Source organism: Acipenser ruthenus, chromosome 2, assembly GCF_902713425.1.
Source record: "Acipenser ruthenus chromosome 2, fAciRut3.2 maternal haplotype, whole genome shotgun sequence".
NCBI lineage: Eukaryota > Metazoa > Chordata > Actinopteri > Acipenseriformes > Acipenseridae > Acipenser > Acipenser ruthenus.
In genome coordinates this window covers 26,156,554-26,181,860 of record NC_081190.1, presented here as the reverse complement: position 1 = coordinate 26,181,860, position 25,307 = coordinate 26,156,554, and the positions used below count along the sequence as shown (strand labels likewise).

Sequence of the window (25,307 nt, the reverse complement as noted above, 5' to 3'; positions counted from 1 at the left end):
GCGGGGCTGGAGATGCAGTAATGAGTATCATGTTGATATGCAGTGCCTTTTAAACCTGTTTTACTATGAATAAAATTACTTTTAAACAGTGCATGTAAAATAAACAGCTTGTGTGAAAATAAATTAGACCTGACGCGCCTGACAGGCACTGAATAAATGGACCGCAAAGAGTTAACATTCATTTCCCTTTATAGAATTCTTACACTATAATATAAATCATGGTTACTGGTAATTGTCTATATACTTGATTTTATCATACATACAAGGGACCATCCAGGTTTTAGTTAGTTCATAATTATTAATAATGCTAGTCCATCCCATATACAATGAGGATAAATATGTAGCATTTCCCTTGCCCTTGGCATGAGGAGAATGTTTTACCTGAGCAGGCTCACTATTTCATGAGCCCAAAGGGCAGATTGAAATGAGGACAATTTCTGTACTCAGGGATGAAGTTAATGTGAAACCTATTACCCTCATTGGCATTTTCAGCATGGATTTAATGAATGAGCTCTCTCCATTTAAGCCCAAATACAGATTAGTACAGATTTAAGGCGGTATACATGGTATGGGTTACATAAAGTCACAGAGGTCTAAATAACATAAGTTTATTTATTTATTTATTTATTTATTTATTTATTTATTTTTATGTAGCTGATATCAAGGGGTCTATCTAAACAGTGGCAGATCTATAGACCACTGCTGAGAGGATTCCGTTTGAGAAGCAAGGTTATGAAAATCAGATATCTAACAGTGCATGTCAATCTCTAAACTTATTTTAGCTATTGGTCAGTAAATCTGTAGACTCAAACTGGATGGCCTCTTCATCTGCAACACACCATTCACAACCACACTGGCAACATTGAAACTCTTTCCTTTCCAGTTTAGTATATATTTGTTTCTATACATTTAGACATTGCAAACAAACAGTAATTTATGGTCCACTGCTGCATTTTCCATAATACTTTAGATTAATATTCTGTATAGACCTTTCTAAGATTTAAGCACTCATTTGTTTTTGGTTTGTTTGTTTATGATACTTAATTGTGTGTACTAAAAGCAGATTATAACCTGTCTGAACGAGTTATACTGGGGAATAACACATCAATTGCCTGATAATTATATTCTGGCAGTTTCATCTTAGACCAAGCTAATACACCTTTCTATATGAATCCATAGCTATGCACTTGGGTGTATGTTAAGGGAGTCATTATATAAAGACAATGAATTCCTTGCTATTTAGAAATCTATTCTTGCTGCTTTTTTTTTTTAGTATTACAGGAATGACCAGCTGATGGTTCCAAAATGTGGCTTTTCTGATTTGAAATCTGTTAGGTCTATACAATGACAAATGGTTATCTTTGGTAGGAAAAAACAATGAAACAAAGCCAACATCTTGTTGTCAATAGGAAATAATCTGGTGAGTTGTTTTAGTTTTAGTATTATGTGCCCATTTAAGGTTACAGTCTGAGATTTTCACATTTGATTACATTTGCATTTGTGATTATTCTGCATTTTTAATTGCCCTGGTTGTCAGCATGTTTTTTGTTTGTTGGTAGTGCATTGTGCTGTTTACATCTCCCGACTGAATAACCACAGCTGCATAACCAAAGTTGATTTTTGAAACAATTGTTTACACCACGTTAATTAGACAAGTTTTTTTTGTTTACATAAATCAATATTTCAAGGCAGGGCTGCATTGCTATTTGCTGTGCTACTGTTGTTGTGTCATTAGTTCAAAAATATTACATTTTCTAAAATATTTAGCGAGTTTCTCAAACATCAATAAGGTCCATAACATGTGCAGAAAAGTTATTAATTTATTTTACCAAAAAGGTTATAATGGTAACCTTTTTCACAACAGTCATTTATACTGATACAATATATACATATGGTTTGGAAAGTGCATAAGCATACCATTTCGAATCAATTTGTTTTACCTATTGAGGAAAATCAACAGAAAAACTGGTCAAAAGTTACACAAAATCATCGCGTTTTATACCTGGTGCGGTTTATAAAATTATTAATGTAATTTTATTTACTGCTCAACCAAGGAAGGAACTAGCCATGGTGCTGAATTTGCTAAACTATTTCTGTTTAGTGATGAGTAAGGGTCTACTACAATCGTTTGTTTTTTGTCAACATAGGTGATTTGCAGAGGCAGATGTTTTCCTTATCCCATCCATCTCCCAGGAAGTATTCCTTCCAAAAAACGTATAAACCCCGTCTAAACTCTAATCTTATAGTATTCAGCAATACTATAATGAAGACTTATGTAAATAATTTATCTACAAATCGTCTGAAAACTTATCTTTTTGTAAGTTAGTTTCTCATTTATTATAAAACAATTTGTACAGCTTTATTTGTTATTATTATTATTATTATTATTATTATTATTATTATTATCATTATTATTATTATACAATATTTGGACCTCTGATGACCACATTTGGGAGGCATGCTGAATAAGACGATTATGAGCTCAAGAGGGATTACTCATGTGTCGATATTTCTGGTCAGTTTGTTGTTATCTTTACAGCAATGTATCATAATTAATGAGCTTCTAACAGGGGTGCTTATGTGACATTTCAAATCAACACATATATGTGTTATCAACTGAGTGAAACACTACAAAATATCATTATGTTTAAGCAATAATGACCGACTGGCACGGCATTTCTTGGCCGTTAATGCCCCGGCCGGGAGAGTTGAAGGCCCGAGGCGTAAGCTCTTATAATCAGTCTTTATGGTTTTAACAGCAATAATATTAAGATTTATAACCTTGTATTTATTATTTTCTTTATGTCCTGCGGTGCTCGTCCCGTGCTGCTACAACGGTTCTTCGACGGTATAATTCAGCCTTGAACAGCTAAGGGAACTATTTTTCCTTAACAAACAAACCAAACATTAAAAAAAAAATCAAAATACAATTTAGTTTTTAATTTATTTAAGACAGGGAAAACATTTAAGACCGCTGTGTTTCGTCTTCTTTCTCGAAAAGAAAGTTACAACAACGAACGGATTCTATAACAGTATTATTAAACACATTAATGTATTCTTAAAAGAAAGGTATTAAATTACTAATTTTTTTTTTTGGGGGGGGCGGTAAGTTTACTTATGTCATGTTGAATTGCAGGTTTCCTGTGAGAGTGCAGTTTTGAAACATAGCCGGTATGTTCGTGATTCAGCTTTCTGAGGGTGCAGCAAAGCATTGGGGTTCAGATTTTGAATGTGTTTTTGCAGGTTTGCAGTTTGTCTGAAGGTTTGCTGTTGATTTCCAACTATTGACGACTGGTGGACATCAATAATTGCAGGAGTTAAGACATTGGAAAGATGTGAAGGCCATTCTTGTTTGGATAGAGATGGAGGCAGTATTTTTTATATCATATATATATATATATAGAGGACTCGTTTTTGTGACCTGTTCTAGCCGTTATTTCATGGGTTTGTTGTGGTTTTGACAGTTATACTAGATGTTCTTTTCAGCGGATTGATACCTTACTGTACTTTATAGATGATGGCTGTGTGAACATTCTGAATGGCCATTAATGCCCTCTGCAACCAATCAGAAGACAGCATTCCCGTTCTATTCGTCTGACAGGTTTATAATCAATATTAAGGAAAGGTTTTTGTTCGAGAATTATTCCTTATAAAATGAATGAATTGGTTATATTATAAACTGTACCGAGCCTGAAAGTATTATTCCCATAAATTAACCATATTCACCCAATAGTCCAGTATACCAGTAGACCCTTTATTTGGTTATCTTTCTTACAGAGCTGCAAATATAAGGGTTGAATTATTCCAAGGTGTTGTGGATTATTACGACCTCTAGTGTCTGGAAAAGACCTGGATTTTACGTAAGAAGATAATTCCCGAAGCTCATTTTTTACACACACGCACACACGCGCACACACACACACACACACACACACACACACACACACACACACACACACACACACACACACCCATTATACACCAGGTGTCATACAATATCAGTAAAGTTTAAATGTACTCACATACAACACTGCTATCTCATATGTAAATATATTTTTCCTGAACTACAAGTTAATATGTAAATGACCTTTTATCCTAACTAGATTATACTGACAAAATGCGATAACAGACCTGTTTTAAATTATATATATATATATATATATATATATATATATATATATATATATATATATATATATATATATATATATATATATATATATATATATATATAACTTATACAACATATCAAAACCTTGGGCAGCTGGCTCTTTGATCTAAAATATATACAGCCAAACCCATTTACAACATACCTTGGATAATATGTGCTGCGCATATTGCGTACTCACAGTCCTACTTCTTGTTTGAACTTGACCTTGCTCTCTATTACTGTAATTTATGCAGTACTATCATGGCCACCGCTAAACGATCGTCAGTTTTATTTAAGGACAAACTGTACATTATTGGAGAAATCTTAAAGGAAGGAAAGCAGTCAGAATTATGTTGTCAAAGAGCTTAAATTTAAACAGCAGTCGCTGAGGCAGTCGTCAAAGGCCTTGTCCAAATTAGAGCAAAAAATAAATAAAAAATCGACAACCGAGTTCAGAACTGATTTACCTGAACCCTAGCCCAACAGTGTTAATAAATTAGATAGGGTGGGTATTTTCACAAAGGGAAAATCTTGGGCAGATAAGACGTTCTTTAATTTAATTAAAAGTCGAAATAAAGACCTTTAATGTGCTCGTTTGTGATGTGATCTAAGATAATTTAAAAAGTGTTTTCGCCACTTTTTAAGTTTTGTGTACTACGGTACATTAGCATATCTGAATGTACCAATGGAATATGACAAGAATAAATCCTCCTGTATTTTAATTAGGGTTTGTCTTTCTTTTATTCTCGTCTCGTGTAACCAGGTGGATTATGGCAACGTACTACCGCAAAGCACTAGGGGATATCGGAGGATACTATGAACCAGACTCGAACACTGTCACGTCCAGATTACAGTTAAACCAGTTTATAGAAACCAGTTATGCCGACAACCGAGTTCGAGACTACCTCTTGAGTAGGTTTCAAACTCGGATGTTGAACTCAGTAGTATGAACCGTGTTTAGTGTGGATGCAAATCGATTTAAGCAATGTTAAACGGGTTTTGAACACTTAACTTGGTTCTTAAATGCTAATGTGGCCAGGGTCTAAAAGACTTCTTAAAATAGCGTACAGGCAATGGTTACTGTACTGTACCGGAACTGACTGTATGGTAATGTTTATTGACGTGTATATTATTATTATTTATAGCCTACTACATACATTGTATATGTACATCAATCAATTATATTGTACTAGGTTCTGATTTTTGTGCTGATTTGGTAGGTATGTGCATGTATCTGGTTATTACATACCTCGGTTATAACATACTGTTTTTACGGTGCCAAGTCAGTATGTTGCATCAGAGTTTCACTATATATATATATATATAGACACACACACACACACATTAAATGCCCCATGAGTCAAAATAAAAGCACACATACTGGTAGTTTAAGGGGGTCATCAATATACATAAAGGGCCCTCATTAAATTAATTATTCATTGATGGTCTTGGCAAAATCTTTTCAACAAACAAGCAGCTGGCAACAAACTAAAGATGATATAGAATAGCATTTCAGGAAATCGAATCCAGGTAAGAAATCCAATTACTTAATGAAAGTGCTCCGGTTTCAGCCTGATGATGTTCTTCTGATCTTTTGGAAGAAATCCCAATAATATAAATCAATCGCTTTCTATAGCGTTGTTGGTTGATTAAAACAGTAAATCTTATGTTACACTTTTTTTTATTATTATTATTTTTACCCGATCGATAAAATGATTTTCTCTGTGGTAGCTTACTTTATATGCTGTATTATATCAACATATGTTCTGCAAATAAAATACTGGAACTGTTATTTAATAATAATAATAATAATAATAATAATAATAATAATAATAATAATAATAATAATAGAGATTTGCGCAGATTATTACTGTATGACCTTGAATGTACTGTATAGCCTATGTTTCTCGTTCAATTAAGCAAACTAACACAAAATATGTTCGTAATAAACTGATATCACAACACTTTATGCCAGGTCGCGGTAACATTGTTCTCAAATTAAGGATGCAGACGATCTTTCGACAAACGGGCATTGTTTTCACTTTCCCACCATTAAACGATAATGAAACCGGGTTTGACTTTCATTCCTGCGGGTAAACAAAGAAAGTTACCTTGTGAATTGATCAGAAGTGCTATACCAGCGTCACTACATTCACAAGCACCAGTCGCCTTGCGAGCTTTATCTCCCACAGCTGATTGCAGCATAGCTGACTGCAGCTGAAACTGGCACGATCGGCCGTGTGTGTCCCAGAAAGCAGATGTTGTCTATAGGATGCATAAAAAGTGTAATCTAATAGAAAGCAAAACACGGGCAGCTCATACGACTTCTTTATTAGAAACAGCGAAAATAGATCTTCTGCATCATTTACTTTATTACGTTATCATTTCAAAACCTATGTTTCATAGCCTGACTAATATGCTGTTAGGTTTCCAACCTGTGGGTATATACAGAATGAGAAGAGAACATAGATATTAGATATTTGACAAAAGAAAAAAAAAACACAATTCCTTGGAAGGCTGCACAAATACAACGACCTTCTATCATTATGAGCAAGCAAGAAAGATTTGGGATAATTTATAATATATATATATATATATATATATATATATATATATATATATATATATATATACACACACACACACACACACACACACACACACACACACATGCATTTAATTAAAACATAACACAAAACATTTCACTGAAACTATTGTTTGTTTTTTTCTTTTTTAAATTGTACAACATTTCAAAGTGTCTATAATTTACTACTGGTTTTTCAAGTGTTTTTATGCACGGTATAATTAGTTAGACATAAGTCCAACTACACAGATGACTATCTTCCTTAGAAATGCTGACATGATTATCAAGTAATAGACTGCTCTGAATCCTACAGATGCGGTGTTCCCAACCTTTGACAATTCCCTCTTTCTCTTACCACTTAAAGTGGAATCCCAAAGGTGCCCCAGCGTTTCCCAACTGCAATCCCACATTCTGTATCTGTCTGTGTTGCAGGTGACGTCATGCCAGTTGTTTTGGTCCGCCCAACCAATCGAACGCGCTGCTTGGATTCTACAGGAGCCGAAATGGGTCCTTCCACGCCCCAGCAGGACTTCCCCATCCCTACCGTAACGCATTGCGCTGGGTGCACTGCCCGTTCCTCCTGGTGCTTTAACAACTCTGACATGGAAACCCCATTGCAGTTGCAGCACGATTTTTTTCAGGAGCAGCAGGAGCAGCAACATCAACACTATCAACATCAGTACCACTGCCAGGACCAGGAACATCAGTTTCTCCAGCAGCAGGGCGATCCATGCTTCACATGCAACAACTGTCCTTATGGTGCGGGGGATAACTTGATTCTTCTGCGGACTTCACCCCCTTTAACGGGAGTCTACAGGACTAATTCATCGCCTGTCTCCTCTTCAAGCTACAGCAGTCAGCTAAACGTTAGCGAGTTCACGCCTTCCAACCATGCCAGTTCATCCAGACACCACCACCACCACCACCACCACCAGCAATACCAGCAATGCCACAGTAGGCAGCAGGGTAGCCCCACAAGCAACAGCAGAGATAGTAACCCATTCACCGAAATAGCCATGAGCAGCTGCAGGTACAACGGTGGAGTGATGCGGCCGCTAAGTAACCTTAGTTCTTCCCGCAGGAACCTGCACGAGTTGGACTCCGAGTCGCAGCCTTTGCAACCCATCTCCACCACTGCTGGCGCCCCAGAGATCGTGGTTTCCAAACCGGAGCAAAACAACTCCACTAACCTGGTGTCCTATGGATCAGGCGGTGGAGGTAGCAGCAGTGGGAATAACAAGTCGAGCAAAAAGAAAAACCAGAACATCGGCTATAAGCTTGGGCACAGGAGAGCGCTCTTTGAGAAAAGAAAACGACTCAGCGACTATGCTTTGATCTTTGGGATGTTTGGGATAGTGGTCATGGTTATAGAAACTGAACTTTCGTGGGGAGCATATGAAAAGGTAAGACCGAGAACTTGCCTGCTTTGTAGAATGTTTTCTCTTAGCATTATTGATATACGCCAGGTGTTTTCTTTGCACATTTTGGACATGAAAGTAGATATTTAAAGAACACAGTGTAAATAACAACATCATGCCATTGCTAAATAATACTATAATAATACAATATGCAACATGTCCAAATGTTAAAGCATTATAGCACTAACATAATGTCTTCTTGCGGTCACCGATGATGGAAGCAGTGGTAGTTCTTAGAACATGCAGAGGATACTTTTGTTTTGCAGCTAGAATGTGATGTTTCCCTGGTAGCAACTTCATTTATCAGCCATAGTTGCGAGAGTAGCATTAACAGTGGTTTTAATTTAAACCGTTATTTTTAAGGTTACATCTGCATTCATGTTGTTAATGTATGTTTTAATTGCAGCACGAAGATGACGGATATGAAGTATTTCAGCCTAACAATTACAACTTTTCTTTTCTGTTATTTTGCAGGGGTCGCTGTATTCATTAGCTCTAAAATGCCTTATTAGCCTTTCCACGATAATTCTGCTTGGTCTGATTATTGTATACCACGCAAGGGAAATTCAGGTAATGTTCATTTTTGTATAAAATACAACTTTATTATGTACACACTTTAGTTGTACTAGAAAGACACAACGGGGATTTCGTTACATTTTACACGTCCATCTGTCCCTTAATCGCATAACGTATTTCATTGTATAACTACAACCTCAATCATATCAGTGGGTTGTAAATATAAGTGGGTGTTTCCACAAGTGTTACTGAAGGAAACACGATAGACTCCAGGGATAGTGCATGGTTTTCTAGGTTACAGATCCACAGGGCGGTCCTTTGTAAGATGTACATTTTTATTGTTAAGTGTGAGGGAACAATGGTCGCAGTGTTACTTTCTTTTAGTTAACAATATTCAGATTACAGCTTTCGAATTTAGTCTACTTTAAAAGTATGGCGGAGATATGCTACTTTATTATTTACACACATTGCAGTGCAACTAGAAACAGATCCATTCGATGCCACAATATAAACCATTTTAATTGAGCGCATTTCTTAACTTTATCTGGTACTGTAAGTGGCTGGCACAACGACATTTGCATAACATATCTTGCTATTATATTGTAGAAAAACGGTAAGCAAATGAAAAGCTGCCTGGTTACTTTGAAGTTCTTTATATTCTTCATTGTCTACCACTTTAAAGTATTATTGGTGTTAGTTATTCATAACTAGTCAACTCAATACATTTAATTAAAGGCAACTTTTGGAATATGCCTATGAAAAGGGCTTGCCTTGAATAGTAAAACATCTTAATGTCACAGAAGCTAAAAAGCTTTTTTGTCAACACAAATACTGTATTTCAATAATATTATAAATACAATTGTTACATTAACAATATCACCAAAACACAATTAGGATATTGTTTATGTACCAGATACTTTTTTTCTTTTTTTTCACAAGTGGCATTTATATTTACTCAGCTGTCCTCTGACACTACATGCCACTGAAAGATCAAAATACTTAAATCTGAATTAAATTTAAAACAAGCCATGCGTTTAAACAAGGTATTGTTCTAAAATCTAGGCTTCATTAAATGACTGAACTTAATATTTAAATTGTATATAAGAGTATAGTAGTAAATTAAATATTTCACAAACCAGAGGAATCATTGCATTTTATACTTTGAGTTTTGTAGGGTGAAATATATAAAAAAAAAATATGCAGCTGGGAATAAAGTGAGCACTTCCCATGGTTAAACTGTATTATATAAACATGTAGTAAATATTGTAATTTGGATATACATACCTGTATTTGTAATTAGTAATACAGTTATTAGTGCACAGGGATTTGAGTGTGTGAGCAGTCAAACATTTATTTGTATTTCTTAACTAACTAACTCTATCAATACAATTAGACTTTCTGGTACCCAAATTCGTTTTGCAGATCGTGCAAGAATAAATGTACACACAAGTGCCTGCTGAAGACTGAAATTACTATTCATTGAAGCTCCAAAAATTCAAAAGTAGACCCATGATAATATTCTACAGATTCTAGAGCAATTCTGGAGAGCATTTATTTTTCTGTTCACTGTTTGTAATTTACTTTTATCTCAGGGTTTCACTGGTTTAGCTTCTATTTAGAAAATCCCCCCAAAAGTTCACACAGGTGACAATAGTAAAAGGGGGTATTCAGATTTTCAGTAATGGTGCAGTATCTTTATCAGTCTAGAATTAAAAAGAGCTATTGTATCTGTGTGGTGAAAGGAACATTTTTGTACCAAGGTGACACAAAAACTTAAGTAGCAATTTTGGACTACTTGTTAAAAAAAATGTATAGCGCAACACTAGTTTATAAAATGATGCACTGTTTCCCAGTGAAACAAGTGGATAAAGGTGTCTGCTAAATAAACAAATAATAATAATAATAATTTCTACCTGGTTGAACACAGAGGCCCCACATTTAAAAAAATATGTTTTGTACATAATTACTCCAAAATAAATGGGTGATTTTACCACTCCCGAGATTTTGGAAGTATATTCAAAACATGTCTGTGTTTTTTTATAATTTAATAATTACATTTTTGTATTTTAAAATGTGTTTTCAAACTGTACCAATATGTCTGTCCCTTTAAATGAGTTGCCGAGGAGTTAAACATGGTTCCTGTCTCCCCAACTCCAGGAAAAAAATACAGGAAAAAATAAATGTTGGTTGAATATGGCAGTTGGGACACTTAACTCTAGGAATGCCCACCAAATTGTGTGCTTCAGAACTTAAGTCCTTTTACAGTGTGTGGGTAACTGGGCTTGGTTGAGTATTCCAATTGGAAACCTGTGTGCACACTAAAGACTTCAGGTGAAACAAAAGGACAGGCGAAAACGAACTGTAGCATTTTTAAAGGTCAAATGCTGACAAGGTCTTTTAGGACAGTAATGATTATCTGAATGTGACACCAGAAACAATTTGTAGTGATTGTCTGAAATCAGGATTTACACTCAGCGGTCAGTCACTGTTGCCAGCGCTCTTCCATAAAGCACCTGCTCAATCAAACGCAGCATTTGTGATTTAGAAAGGATCGGTCATACAAGACAATCCTATCACCGTTTAAGCATTTCAAGCTGTTCAACAACAATGATATGGAATACATTACAATAAAGATACTGCAGTATTTCATTATTTAGCGTTCGTTTATGGGCCATTTTTAACCAAATGCTAGTTTACACAAATTTATTTTTCAGATACTGCAAAGCTTAAAAATATGACCTTAGTTGTTCATTGTTCGTCTGTAAAAACTGCCTTTTGTTTATTTCTTTTACATAAAAAAAAAAACAAGGTGGCAAATTTAGTTCTCGGGTAAATGCTTTGAGAATATAGCCTTATGCATGTATATGTCTGCCTGGATCCTGTTCTAAATGTATAATTATATAGAGTTTGCTTTACTCTCCATGCATGAGTAGTGTAGTAGTGTACTTCTATCTCAGTAATGTCCACAGTTATGTGTTACTGTAGCATTAACAGAAAGCCTGTAGGTCCCCTAGAGCAATCCTGTACTCAGTATAATAAAAACACCCACGCAGGCAAGGGGGGTGTTTTATAGCTGGAAATCATGGTATACACAACACATAATCCTAGCTCAGTTGAGGACTGGCTTTTCGTTTACTTACAGATTATTTTATTATTTTGGTATATTGTATATCGCATGCTGCCTGTCTAGCTAATAAGTGAACAGTATCAACATCTGACTAATATATTTCAGATTATTAAGCACCATCACCTTCTATCTATCTATCTATCTATCTATCTATCTATCTATCTATCTATCTATCTATCTATCTATCTATCCAGTACCTGCCTTCCTACTTATGCAGTTGGATACAAGAAGGCTACAGTGAATACTTAACACTGAAAGCACTTAACTTAGCACGTGTAAATATTTTTAACATGGTACTTTTAAGTGTATTAAATATATTATACATTATGGATACGGTTCAGTACTTGAAAAGTACCAAATAGGATTTGTACATTGTACAGACAAAAGACCTATTCAAAACTTTTCAATACCATTACATTGTCAGCACTCAACACCACTAGTTCTTTTCCATGTTTGCTGATACTCCTCATACACAGACAATCCTGGTTTTATAATTCCAGTTTTTCACTATGATATGACAGGTGGGTTCTCTTTGCTCTTTGACTTTAATTAGGTTACAAATCTAGCTGGTATCTGCAGTTTAGAGTTTTGAAAACCTTAGTGCTAAGTTAGTGCAATGTGCCAAGCGTGCGTTCTGCCTGTCAGACTGATTGAACTGCAGTGTGTAGGCAGGAGCAAACACTAGAGACTTAGTCGGGAGTAGGTCCTGTCAGCAGTTGCTTGTCAAAAACAAAAAGTATGTGCTTTCTTTTCCAACCCCCCCTTATGCCAAAGTCAAATGTCTGTCTACTTTCTTTTTTCCAAGGATAAAAACTGTTCCACTAAACCGAAATCAAACTATAAAGTCAAAGCATTCCCTAAAAAGACACAAATAGCATTGCATTTGTTTGTTAACTTTTTGCTGTCTAAAACCTTTAAATAGAGGCTCAGAGCTGCAGTGGTGATCCTGTGTTGTTTTTATATCTTAATCTCACATATCACACAGAGCTCTTTTTCATTTGCCATTTTTGAAACTTCTGGTGAGGTGTTAAATAAGTGCAAGGTATTTTTGTCATTTCTAGTGAAGACGAACATCTGATTTTTGTATCCGAATACATGTCAAAAAATATTTGTTTGAATATTCGTGACAGACAGACAGAGACTATTGCCAGGTGGTGTTAGGATGACAGGTCAATAGTTCAATCTGTTTTGCTCCTATGAGGTGGTTTTAACCAATCACAGGCCAGAATTTCCAATCACTGATTCATATATATATATCTCTATATAAGGTCTATATTATAATTATTTATTTATTAGCAGAGGCCCTTATCCAGGGCGACTTACAATTGTTACAAGATATCACATTATTTTTTACATACAATTACCCATTTATACAGTTGGGTTTTTACTGGAGCAATCTAGGTAAAGTAGCTTGCAGATCCCCCACCGGGGATTGAACCCATGACCCTCCGGTCAAGTGTCCAGAGTCCTAACCACTACTCCACACTGCTGCCCGTATATATAACATGTAAATGAGCTAGTTGTCAACTGTTAATTAATAAAACAAAAAAAGGGGCCCTTAATTAAAATGAAGCGCAACTGTGAATTGAAAGGTAAGAGTTAATTGCATAAACTAACACAGGTTCCTTCCTTACACTTACCTGCGTGGCAAGGATTAGTAAATATAATTATTTTTAGGGAATTAGGGCCCTTAGCCTGGTTGGCAAAGTTACATTTATACTGGAAGAGAAACATTAAGGACTTTCTAATGATTGCCACTTCCCCCAAGACTAGCTGTAATTAGGGATAAGATGGATGATGGCCACTATCCCAGACATGGTAGTATTGTATAAGTGTTGCACATGGGGTGGTATTTATGTAAGGCTATAATTTTCTTCCTTTATCCATTTCAAGTGAGGATATGTTTTTGTTTGTTGCAATTCCTACTGAAAACAAGAAGTCAGAAATAACAAACTGCAAGAAGGAAGAGATGAAAGAGGAGAATAGGAATCTACAGCAAAATGAGGGATTGTAAAGGTCAAATGTTCATAGACACGGTCATCTGACTAACTTTTACATAAACTCGACCCTGATTGACTCCCTGCTTTAAGCGGGGTTTATTAATAATAATAATAATAATAATAATAATAATAATAATAATAATAATAATAATAATAATAATAATAATAGTTAAATAGTTGAGAATTTGTAAGATTAACATTTAAAGTTTTCAAAATTATTATTATTATTATTATTATTATTATTATTATTATTATTATTATTATTATTATTATTATTACTAGAATTACAGTATTATTCAAAGTCCTCCTACAGTGCTTTTATTCTATTTTATTTATGTATTTTTTTATTTATTGTGTGTGTATGGAAATTTACCAGCGTTGCCGAACAAAACGAAAATACAAGTATTTTTTTTTTTTTTTCTAAATTATGACATGTCCTGAATTTTTGGCAGACGTGATAGGGGCATCGGAATCAGGTTTTGCAAACTGCCAGTGACTGGCATCTGCAGACTCGGGTTTATTAATAATGCTGATGATGTCATCAAAAAGAGGTGGATTTTCGTTCTTGAACGACTGTATACCCATTCATAAAGTGCTTTGCGACAGTCGCCCATATTCTCAGATCATTTTATGAATAGCAATATGGACGACTTTTGTTAGTTTAATTTGTTTTATTACGGCAGTCGGCAAGTACTTTTATGAATAGGGCCCTCAGTTTATAGCAGAAGGTCTAGCACAACAAAACAGGGAGGCATCATTCTAGTATACTAAAATAAGCATTGCTCTCAATTATTTACTCATGTTAACAAGGGATTTATTTTAGCAGACAGAGATTATGTTTCCTGTTAAGACTGATCCTTGTATTGTTAAAAATAATGTATCCAACAGGCTACAGGTTCAGTCTTTCTGCCCAATACAGTTTTTTTTTCAAAAGTTGCCTGTATTAAATTGTTAAACACAATCATAAATGAAACAAGTTCCCATATACATGCTCATTGTGGTACAGCAATGAAAATGATTTACAATGCTTTCTCTGTGGTTTTACTACTACTATTAGTGATTACCAAGCCACTGCGGAGTACAAACGAATATTCGTAATGACTATGGACACACAATTGTACAACTAATTTTGTTATTACTCGTTATTCGAAGAAATACAATAAAGTAAGTAAAAATGTATTGAACCAGCTCCTGGCGTCTAGAGATAGAAGATGAATCTGGGGGGAAGAAGGAGTGACCATCAGCAATCTTTTAGCTATACAAAACGTCACTCCTCCATTACAGTTAAGGAAGAGAAGGGAGCAGAGCGGCGGTCAGCAAGGCTCTACATACATCTCCTTTCATTTTTGTTTTAGTTTTGAATTTGAGATCAGGTATATGATTTAATGTTGTGCTAGTAGTACCAGTATCGGTTTACACACATTCATTAATAATGCTTGTAAAACAACGAATACCTCAGCTTTTAATGTGCTTTACAGACACAAACTATTTTCTGTTTTGCATTAGGTTTTAAGAAGACAGGTTATTTTTATGGCGGTGTATGTGTTATTTTTTTTTGTTTTTTCACAAGTTGTTTAAACTTTTTGGATAAAGGTGTGTGTTTGACCATCTTTGTGTTTGCAGATTCAATAAGCAGACATTAGCCTAATGAAAAATAATAATTGCTAAATAAACATTAAAACACTGTATGGTCACTCTGAGTGAAAATCAGTGCCAGAAATGTATTTAATTTTTTACTTCTGCCCACTTCTGGTGATGTCACCTAAGTATGAGTATTTTCTCTGCACACCCCATATAAACTTTTTTGTACCGTGCCCCAACTTCATACGCTTTACCATTCTTTTACTATCCTGACTATAAATATTGATTCAAGTGTGAAATCTGCTGAGATGTGTTGAATTAAACAGGATCCAAAAAACGACAGACAAAATGTTTCAACAGTTGTTGATGGAGACAGGGCTAGCTTTACACATTTTGCCGCCCTAGACAAAATATAAACCTGCTTGGAGTCGTTGATAGGCTTGTCTTCTGCTTCGTAGTGGAAGTGTTTCTTTTTCTGATGAGATCGAATTTGTAGCTCAGGTGGAAAGCAGGCATCAATGTGAAGTTCCTCTGCCAACTCCCTCCAAAGCCCTTGTCTGTTCGATAATTCTGGAGATACATTTTCGTTGCCTGCAGCTGCTAGTTGCTTGAGAGAGATCAAAGTTAGCTGCCTGGAGCTTTTTGCTTGTTATATTAATTTCGTACAGGATATTGTACCAAACCACTAGGCTGCACAAAAAATTGAAGTTCAGCATTTTCCCTGTGATACATTTTCCTTCCGCCCGTGATTTGACACTGCTACTTCCAGTGAGGGTAAGAACATAATAACATAAAAACATAAGAAAGCTTACCAACGAGAGGAGGCCATTCAGTTTTGTTAGTAGCTTATTGATCCTAGAATCTCATCTAGCAGCTTCTTGAAGGATCCCAGGGTGTCAGCTTCAACAACATTACTCCTATTTTCTGTTCTGAATACTCCTTTATCTAATCTCCATTTGTGACCCCTGGTCCTTGTTTCTTTTTTCAGGTTGAAAAAGTCCCCTGAGTCGACATTGTCAATACCTTTTAGAATTTGATATGCTTGAATCAGATCACGACGTAGTCTTCTTTATTGAATAGATTCCATTTTTACTGAATAGATTCCATTTTTTGGCCTGTCTGCTATGACATACCTTTTAAACCAAGAATAATTATTATTATTATTATTATTATTTATTTCTTAGCAGACACCCTTATCCAGGGCAACTTACAATGGTTACAAGATATCACATTATTTTTACATACATACCCATTTATACAGTTGGGTTTTTACTGGAGTGATCTAGGTAAAGAACCTTGCTCAAGGTTACAGCAGCAGTGTCCTCCCACTTGGGATTGAACCCACAACCCTCTGGTCAGGAGTCCAGAGCCCTAACCACTACTCTACACTGCTGCCCTTACTATATATATGATGGGAGAATTCAGATCCAGGAAACACAACAAGCAACATACAACTGACACTAATTACTGTTGCTTACTATCTATTATTCATCCCAAAAACACTCAATTGGTTAACAAGCTAAATGTAGCACCAAGTGTAGTTTATATTCCAAATGTATAGCAGAAGTCTGCTTTAAATAGAAGTATTGCCATTGCTGTTCTGAGATTGGAAAGGGTACTCAATCATCCATGGTAAATTAATATTAAACTTTTCTGCCTTTAAATGGAAGCAAGTGTGATTCACAAATGTTAGACTATAAAACTAGCTAGGAGTGGTACAGTAAAAATATATGCATAAAATGTATTTATTTCAGTGGGTAGAACATTATAATAGATAAGATATATTACACAAGTAATATATAATGATACAAGTAATATATCATGATAATGGGACATATGTTATGCTTTTTTTTGACCAGATAACATTTTAAAATATGTTTGTCATTTACATTTAGCCTATTATCTTTTCATCTAACAGCCTAAAATGCACTGTAGTATTCCTGCATTTAATTTATATATTGAACAACCAACTATATAACAATAATTAAGAAGCTGCTGCAATGTAAGCTTAAACCATTTATTTATAGTTATTAAAACAGTCTTTACTGGTTTTCTTAGTTTACCTTGTATTACTTACAACAGGTTTATGTTTCCTGTTTACATTTGTCATGTAGGAAATCTGATTATAAATATGCATCAGAAGCACAAAGGTGCTTCATAGGTACTGAAACTCAACCCCTATTTCTGCATGTATTATACCCCTTCTAATGTAACTACAGTGCACACTCCATGTCTTTGTACAGTGAAATCCATCTACAACTTGATCCTCTAGACTGGTGTCGGGAAGCTGTTAATGACAGGCAACCTCACAGTGTTTTCATTGTACAACTTGGTTTTTGTGTATATTAAATATCTGATCTGGTGGAGATCATTTAAGACAGTTTTATTTGCTGGTTACATTTTCTTTTTGAAGTCCTAATGGGTACAGACTGTAATTTAATTCCTAGATTGCTACTAATTTGCTTTATCAACTGATAAAGTTTCCTAGGCTGGTAGAGATAGTAATAATAATCTTTATTTTTATATAGCGCCTTTCATAGTGGACCACTATCACAGAGCACTTTACAGAGGTAGGCTGTGAACTGTGCATTATATGCAGAGTCACTTACTATAGGACATTGATTTAACATCTCATCCACAGGATGGAGCACAAGGAGGTTAAGTGACTTGCTCAGGGTCACACAGTGAGTTGGTCAGTGGCAGAGGTGGCAGATTGCTAATGACGCATTCCCCAACATATTCTGTATTATCACTTAATGTGCTTTTTATGCATACTTTTGTAGCATTGAAGTTTAATCCCAATAGAGCTGAGCCATCCATTTAATGTTACCTTCATTTAGCAGCAGTATAATTCAATAATGAAAGTCAGCAAAGAAAAAAGTGCTTCCTTCATCAAGACAATAAAATTAAAATATCTTCCTTTCAATAAACATTAACAAGTGCATGTGATAATAAGTAGCATGATGGTTTCCTTAGCTAAGCAGCTAAAAGCTGAAAAGTGAAAAGCTTTGATATCATAAATAAAACATTGCATTAATCTCTAATCGTGCTAAACCTCTCCACTCCATTTACTAATGAGATTGGAGGATTTCTTACAGACAAGATATACGTTGCAATCTCCACATTACACATATTAAATATTGAGTTGTAGTCCATTAAATGTATTGAGTATTCTGAAGACAGATGTAAAGTATTACTTTTCTCTAGAGTTGTTTAAAAATATATACAGTACATGCTGATTTGTGGTAACTGCATAGTCTTTTAAACTTCAACATGAGATGTTTTCCACTCAACTGATACTAAATGTTGCAGTACTTATTTTCAATCCGCTTTGTTTAAGTAGACCTGTTTGGGCGCTGGATATAATGTCAAAGCTGGCATTTGGAGGATTTGTTAGGAAAATGTGATCTGTTTTCCCAAAATAATTATCCATGGAAATTAAAGACTATTTTTACACATCAGAGGCTTTTGTCACAGAGAGATTTACTGTACTGGTAGCTTTGGAAACACGACTTGTAAAAGTAGATGTTAAAAGGATGTTGTTTTTTTGCCTGTTTATACGTTAAGAGACTGGTAATTGGGAAACAGTCTGCTAACACGAATGAAAGTCATTTAAAACAGCTATGTATCTCTGTGCCAATGTTAATGTACAGCACTGAGTTGGTGGAGTGCGCTCCAGTAGGTTAAGTGTTCAAATCTCGGCTTCTCCACTTGTTGAGGAATCCAGGCAGACGCAGCCCATAGGCGCAGTGAGCTGTTCTTACCAGATGTTGCTTACACACAGCAGAATGATCACTTTCTTCTTGGTGATAATGAGATCATTGCTTGCCACCAAATGGAAGGAAAAAACATGGGAATAATCCCTGTTCCCTGACTTCAGCTGTGCAGTTGGCTGCTGGTCAGGAGCAAAATAATGTTGGCAGGGACTGGTCACAGTCCAGCCCACTACAGTCCAGCCCTTCCACTCCCATTATTTCCTCCAGTAACATAAGTACAAAAGTTGCTACAAGCATGAAATATTGACATGACAAAGAAAATACACTGTAGAAAAAAAATGCATGGATGCCTGATGGGCAGCAGTCAGGGGCAATAATCTAATTATGTTAACAATTGAACCTTGGGTATGAAGGATGTTTTTACTCATTATTGCATTTTTTTAAATTGTTTTTACCAGGCATTAAACCTTATTTACAAGGGGTAAGACTGTTCAGAAAATAGCCATTAACTCAATACGAACACAATTTAACTTACAATAATAATCTTAACAACATTATAGAATAGGAGCTCAAATACATAAAGAAATGACTGTCCAAAAATTAATAAACAGGAGCGTATCATTGTATTAGGCTCAGACATAATCCACTCTTTGAAAAGAGCAACAGGTATATTAGCAATTAATTCTTAGTAAACATGCTAATTACCCTCAGCTAAATGAAGACAGGTTTTATGTGCAGTTGAGGTGACTAACTGAAAAGTTGCAATGTTACACTTTTAATTGTTACTATTCAAATCAAATTGTTTAAATGGATACCTAGTTATGATATTGTATGATACTATTCAGATTTCTCGAATAATGATTTCTTTTTTTTAATATTATGTGAGATCTTGTAGTTGACATTTTAAAGATTACTTTAGTTATTTAGTTTGAAAAGACAATTATTCGTCACTTATATTGTATTTGGAATTTGATACTTATCTATAAAAGGACATTTATTACATTTTGTAAAACCATAAAAAAGCCTTTCCAAGTGTCTTTTACAGAAACTCAATTACAGTTTTCTATCCCCTCTAAAGTGCTGTATTGAGTTAAGATAAATACTCTCTTTAAATGTGTCTCATTCCATTTGTGTCTCATTCCAATTGTATTTTGTCATATACTTGTACTTGCTAGAACCGAAGTGATTGTATTTTATCTTGCTCTTAATTGTATTAATACTTGTATTGTGATTCTTAATGTATTTTTGTTTACGACTGGATAAGGGCGTCTGCTAATAAATAAATAAATAAATAAATAAATAAATAAATAAATAATAATAATAATAATAATAATAATAATAATAATAATAATAATATTTGGTGTACTGCCATACCATTTTAAATAAAAAGGTGTACTAAATGCTTTAGGAATATTGTAGGCCAAAGCTCCTCAAGCTTTATTATACATTTTATTTTAATAAAGCAGAACGGTTGACACTGTGAAATAACCCATATTGTTATAGTTATAGTATTTTTTTTTGTTGCTACCATGTCTGATAGAGGGAAAAAATGTAAATCCTCTCCACATCCATGTGTTGCTTCTGAGTATCAGTGTGGAAAATAATATAGAATTCAAACTTGCAGCACGACCTGGGGGGTACATTTTCAATTAATATAGAATTCAAACTTGCAGCACGACCTGGGGGGTACATTTTCAATTAATATAGAATTCAAACTTGCAGCACGACCTGGGGGGTACATTTTCAATTAATATAGAATTCAAACTTGCAGCACGACCTGGGGGGTACATTTTCAATTAATATAGAATTCAAACTTGCAGCACGACCTGGGGGGTACATTTTCAATTAATATAGAATTCAAACTTGCAGCACGACCTGGGGGGTACATTTTCAATTAATATAGAATTCAAACTTGCAGCACGACCTGGGGGGTACATTTTCAATTAATATAGAATTCAAACTTGCAGCACGACCTGGGGGGTACATTTTCAATTAATATAGAATTCAAACTTGCAGCACGACCTGGGGGGTACATTTTCAATTAATATAGAATTCAAACTTGCAGCACGACCTGGAGGGTACATTTTCAATTAATATAGAATTCAAACTTGCAGCACGACCTGGGGGGTACATTTTCAATTAATATAGAATTCAAACTTGCAGCACGACCTGGGGGGTACATTTTCAATTAATATAGAATTCAAACTTGCAGCACGACCTGGGGGGTACATTTTCAATTAATATAGAATTCAAACTTGCAGCACGACCTGGGGGGTACATTTTCAATTAATATAGAATTCAAACTTGCAGCACGACCTGGGGGGTACATTTTCAATTGCCAAAGCATCAGTGTCTCAGACAGTGTTTCCACCATCATCAACTTTCTAATGAAGCCTGAAATGAGTCAGTGAAGTGTTGACACATTTGCATGTCTGTTGTCATTGTGGGATTGGGGTTCTGCTCGCACTAGACCCAGAACTTCCACTTCCAGACATTGAATGTCCTATATTAATTACAGGTCCCATTTTATTATCTTAATGGCAATAAATCTCAGTACTGACACCATTTTGATCACTAAAATAGTGCCCCATGTGCGGTAAACCATGGTAAAAGCAGAGTAAGTACTTTAAAATCATCATGAAACATAGGCAAGCAAGGTAAATTACTACAGACTAGCATGTTAAAGGAAAGTATGTAACAGCTTCCAGGAAAATGTAGATTTCTTAAATAACTTAAGTGTTACTGAACAGACTGTAGAGTTTAAAACACAACAATTACTTCCCCTAGATTCCTGCTTGCTGTATGTGTTCCTGCAATATCTTTTTCAAAGTAATTGCAATTAATAAATCAGTTTTGAGTAGTTATTTTTGTTTGACAACGGTTAGGCATTGGGTCTTCCCTTCAAAATGTCTTTTGAATTCACAACATAGGCAGCTGAATCTAACCTGTTCAATCTAAATCTGTGCCGGAGCAAGTAGGTAAAAAAGATGTTGTTGAATCGCATGTCTAAGTTTCTTTATAGCATTAATGTACAGTATATATTTTAAGTTTTATAGATCAAGTGTTATAGAAGACCTATAAATAAGAATGTCTTGGCAACATGTAATGCATGATTTACTATAAAAAGAATATTAACAGTTGCAGTCATATTATGAGTGTTTAAAGTACTGTAGTTTTTTTTAGTATTAATGAACCACAGCAGAGTAACATAACAAAGCCTGAAGGTTAAGTTTGAGCTTTTTTAAATTGTAAACTAAGTAAGAGACACCATTACCTGTGAGGTCTCATTAACTGTGCTTCTGCCAACCCCTTTCAAATGTGTATTTTTTTTTTTATATTTTCAGTTGTTTATGGTGGACAATGGTGCGGACGACTGGAGAATAGCCATGACATACGAGCGGATTTTCTTTCTCTGTTTGGAGATATTAGTGTGTGCTATTCATCCGATTCCTGGGAACTATAAATTCACATGGACAGCTCGCCTTGCCTTTTCCTACACGCCGTCCACAGCAATAGCTGATGTGGATATTATATTATCAATACCAATGTTCCTAAGACTGTATCTTATTGCCAGAGTCATGCTGTTGCACAGCAAACTTTTTACTGATGCCTCATCACGAAGCATTGGAGCACTGAACAAAATAAACTTCAATACCCGTTTTGTAATGAAGACATTAATGACAATATGTCCAGGAACAGTATTGTTGGTTTTCAGCATCTCATTATGGATAATAGCTGCATGGACCGTCCGAGCTTGTGAAAGGTACGTTGACTTGCTCTTCAATGTGCAGTGCATCAGAGTGTTTGACAAAGTACGAATGCATGAGGAAATCTACATGCTGTTCAAAACATAAGTTCAGGAAACTCAAAGATATTTGTTAAAAGGTGTGAAAACATGAATCCCCATGTCTTGGTGTTTATAAAATGGAAAACAATTAATAAATAATGGAGAGGTGTGATCAGTTTAAAATAATCCGATTCCAAAGGTTTAGAAAAAGCTCTGTTCTAAGTTCAGAAGCTGTTTCACATTGTGACTTTATCGACCTTTGTCTCCTTATTTTTTTTCTCTTTCCTGCACCATAAAGAAATGTTTAGGATATGTTATAGTACTGGATACCTGAGGGTGACCTTAAAATAAGATTGATCACAGCTAGTTTGCATGGTTTGGAAATATCAGCACAGAACATATCTTGCATATCTTTAATTTATCGGTAGGCCACTGTAATTTCAAACGATACCCTCTCCAATTCAGACCTATCTATAATGGACTTTGTACAGTGCATAGTTACTTCAAACACAATTTGAACCCCCCCCCCCCCCCCCCCCCCGCCACCTGCCACCCCAAAAAATAGCCTGATTTATTAATCAATCCATGCAGCATAAAATATAATGATGTAAATAAGAGTATTCTCTTTTTTAAATGTATATACAGAAATTAGTTACTGAAGTTTTATAATGTTACCTATGACAGTTCCAGGTACTCAATATATATTAAGAATCATAGGACTAGAGAGATGTCAAATACAAGGTGTATTAGGCATCAATCAATTGTAAAACCGTATTTTCATATTGAGTTTTGAAATAACCATACATAATCATGCCTCAGCTACTTAATTTAAACAGAACCAAACCTGAATCGTTATAGGTCCTCTGTGTCTATTTCATTTACACTAAAACCTGTATATCAGAGTAAGCATTTCAAACCGTGTAAAAAACTTTTTTAGACTAACTCTTTATATTAGTTTTCCGAAACACATCATCCATGTACAGTAATTAATTCATTCTTTTTGGTGGGAAATCAGTATTGTGTTCTGCATTGTTATCAAGCTATTTATAGTACCTGCGAGCACCAGTTAAGGACGGGTGATTTTATAGCAGGATTTGAATGAAACCCAAAATGAAAAGTAATTCCCTCAACACAGAAGATTATGATGGCACCAGGACCTCCTTATCGTAAACTTCTTTCCATGGGAGTTTGAATTGGTAAAGCCCCCAACAATGTTGTGTTAATATATTGTGGACAGTGTGCAGTTTGGGATCTTTTGTACTTTATGTTTATTCATACTAACAGTACTGTTCTTTGAGTCAAAAAATACCTCAAATATCAGAAAGCTCCATTAAAGGCACACACAGTATTGTAGGAAAGGGCAGTAAAGTGTAGACAGGATTTCATACTTTAAATAAATGTAACGTAAAAAAAAAAAAAAAAAAAAAAACATTGCTGAAAAGGTAAATACTGTGTAATTTAAAGATGCAAATGTTTAAAATAGTAGTAAAGGCACTGTTTACCGTTTTTTAATTGCAATAAAGCCATGGTTATCGGGCATTACCTTGGAAGTGTGTGCGGTAAACTCAGGAAAGTGAAATTAATTTTAAATCAGATTTCAACAAAAGAAATGTTTTTAACAATGTTTGGATGTAAATGTGTTTTTAATCTAATTGTAATCTTGTCAGCAAGTAAAAGGGAAACAGCTGTCAGCAGCACCAGGTTCCATAAACAACAAGTAATGAGTGAAAACAGAAAACTATACAGGGTGGCACTTCCTGTGTCTGAGATCTTTAGGAATAACAGCATTACTAAGTTCTGTGGTGGTTCAAAAGCACCATAGAATTTAGAGGCGTCAGAACTTTCATCCACCAATCAGGAGGCTCCATTGCAGGGCACTTTCACATGGTAGATGGCTAACCATTCAGATGGAATGACTAGATTGTTTTAATGGAAGGAAAGGAAACAGACTGAAAGGGTAAATAAACCTTGGTGGGGTATATTGCTTAAATAAAACTGTGTAGAGCTTTTATTTAAGCAATATTACACTTATATTTAAATATTTTTTACTAAGGACATATGCTTATTTTGTTAAGTACCATGTCAATATACAGCTTCAAGTAACATTTGAATTCTAAAGGACAAAAGCTATGTCTTTTACAGTTACTAGGTGTAAGTTATGGTATTTTTTCTAGTACTAAATGAACTGCATGCTTGTATGTTAATCCAACACTGGCCCATCTATTCTTCAGTGTATGGGATTAATTGGCATACAATCTATTGCATTGTTAGACACAAATACATAGAGCTTGGATTTAGTTCTTGCTCTGACAGAGCTCCTGTCCCCCGTCCCCCGTCCCCCGTCCCCCCCGAGGGACTTTTTTTTTGATGGCCTTGATTTGCTTCACTGGTTTTGTGGTCTGTACCTACGCTCTTATTTGATAGCATC

General features: G+C 35.1%; 1 protein-coding gene across 2 annotated transcripts in view; it reads left to right on the top strand.

The window, feature by feature from the left end:
• The window catches only part of LOC117973660 (small conductance calcium-activated potassium channel protein 2-like), an 82,267-nt gene that overhangs the window by 18,964 nt on the left and 37,996 nt on the right, over positions 1 to 25,307 (top strand). The window contains exons 2-4 of one of the 2 annotated variants that reach the window (XM_058992732.1): positions 7,167 to 8,137; positions 8,627 to 8,722; positions 22,437 to 22,855. In XM_058992732.1, coding sequence (XP_058848715.1) covers positions 7,175 to 8,137; positions 8,627 to 8,722; positions 22,437 to 22,855 — 1,478 coding nt within the window. In that variant the 5' untranslated portion in view covers positions 7,167 to 7,174. Of the gene's footprint in view, positions 1 to 7,166; positions 8,138 to 8,626; positions 8,723 to 22,436; positions 22,856 to 25,307 lie in introns of those variants that run through there. The other variant, XM_058992738.1, reaches the window with a different exon arrangement.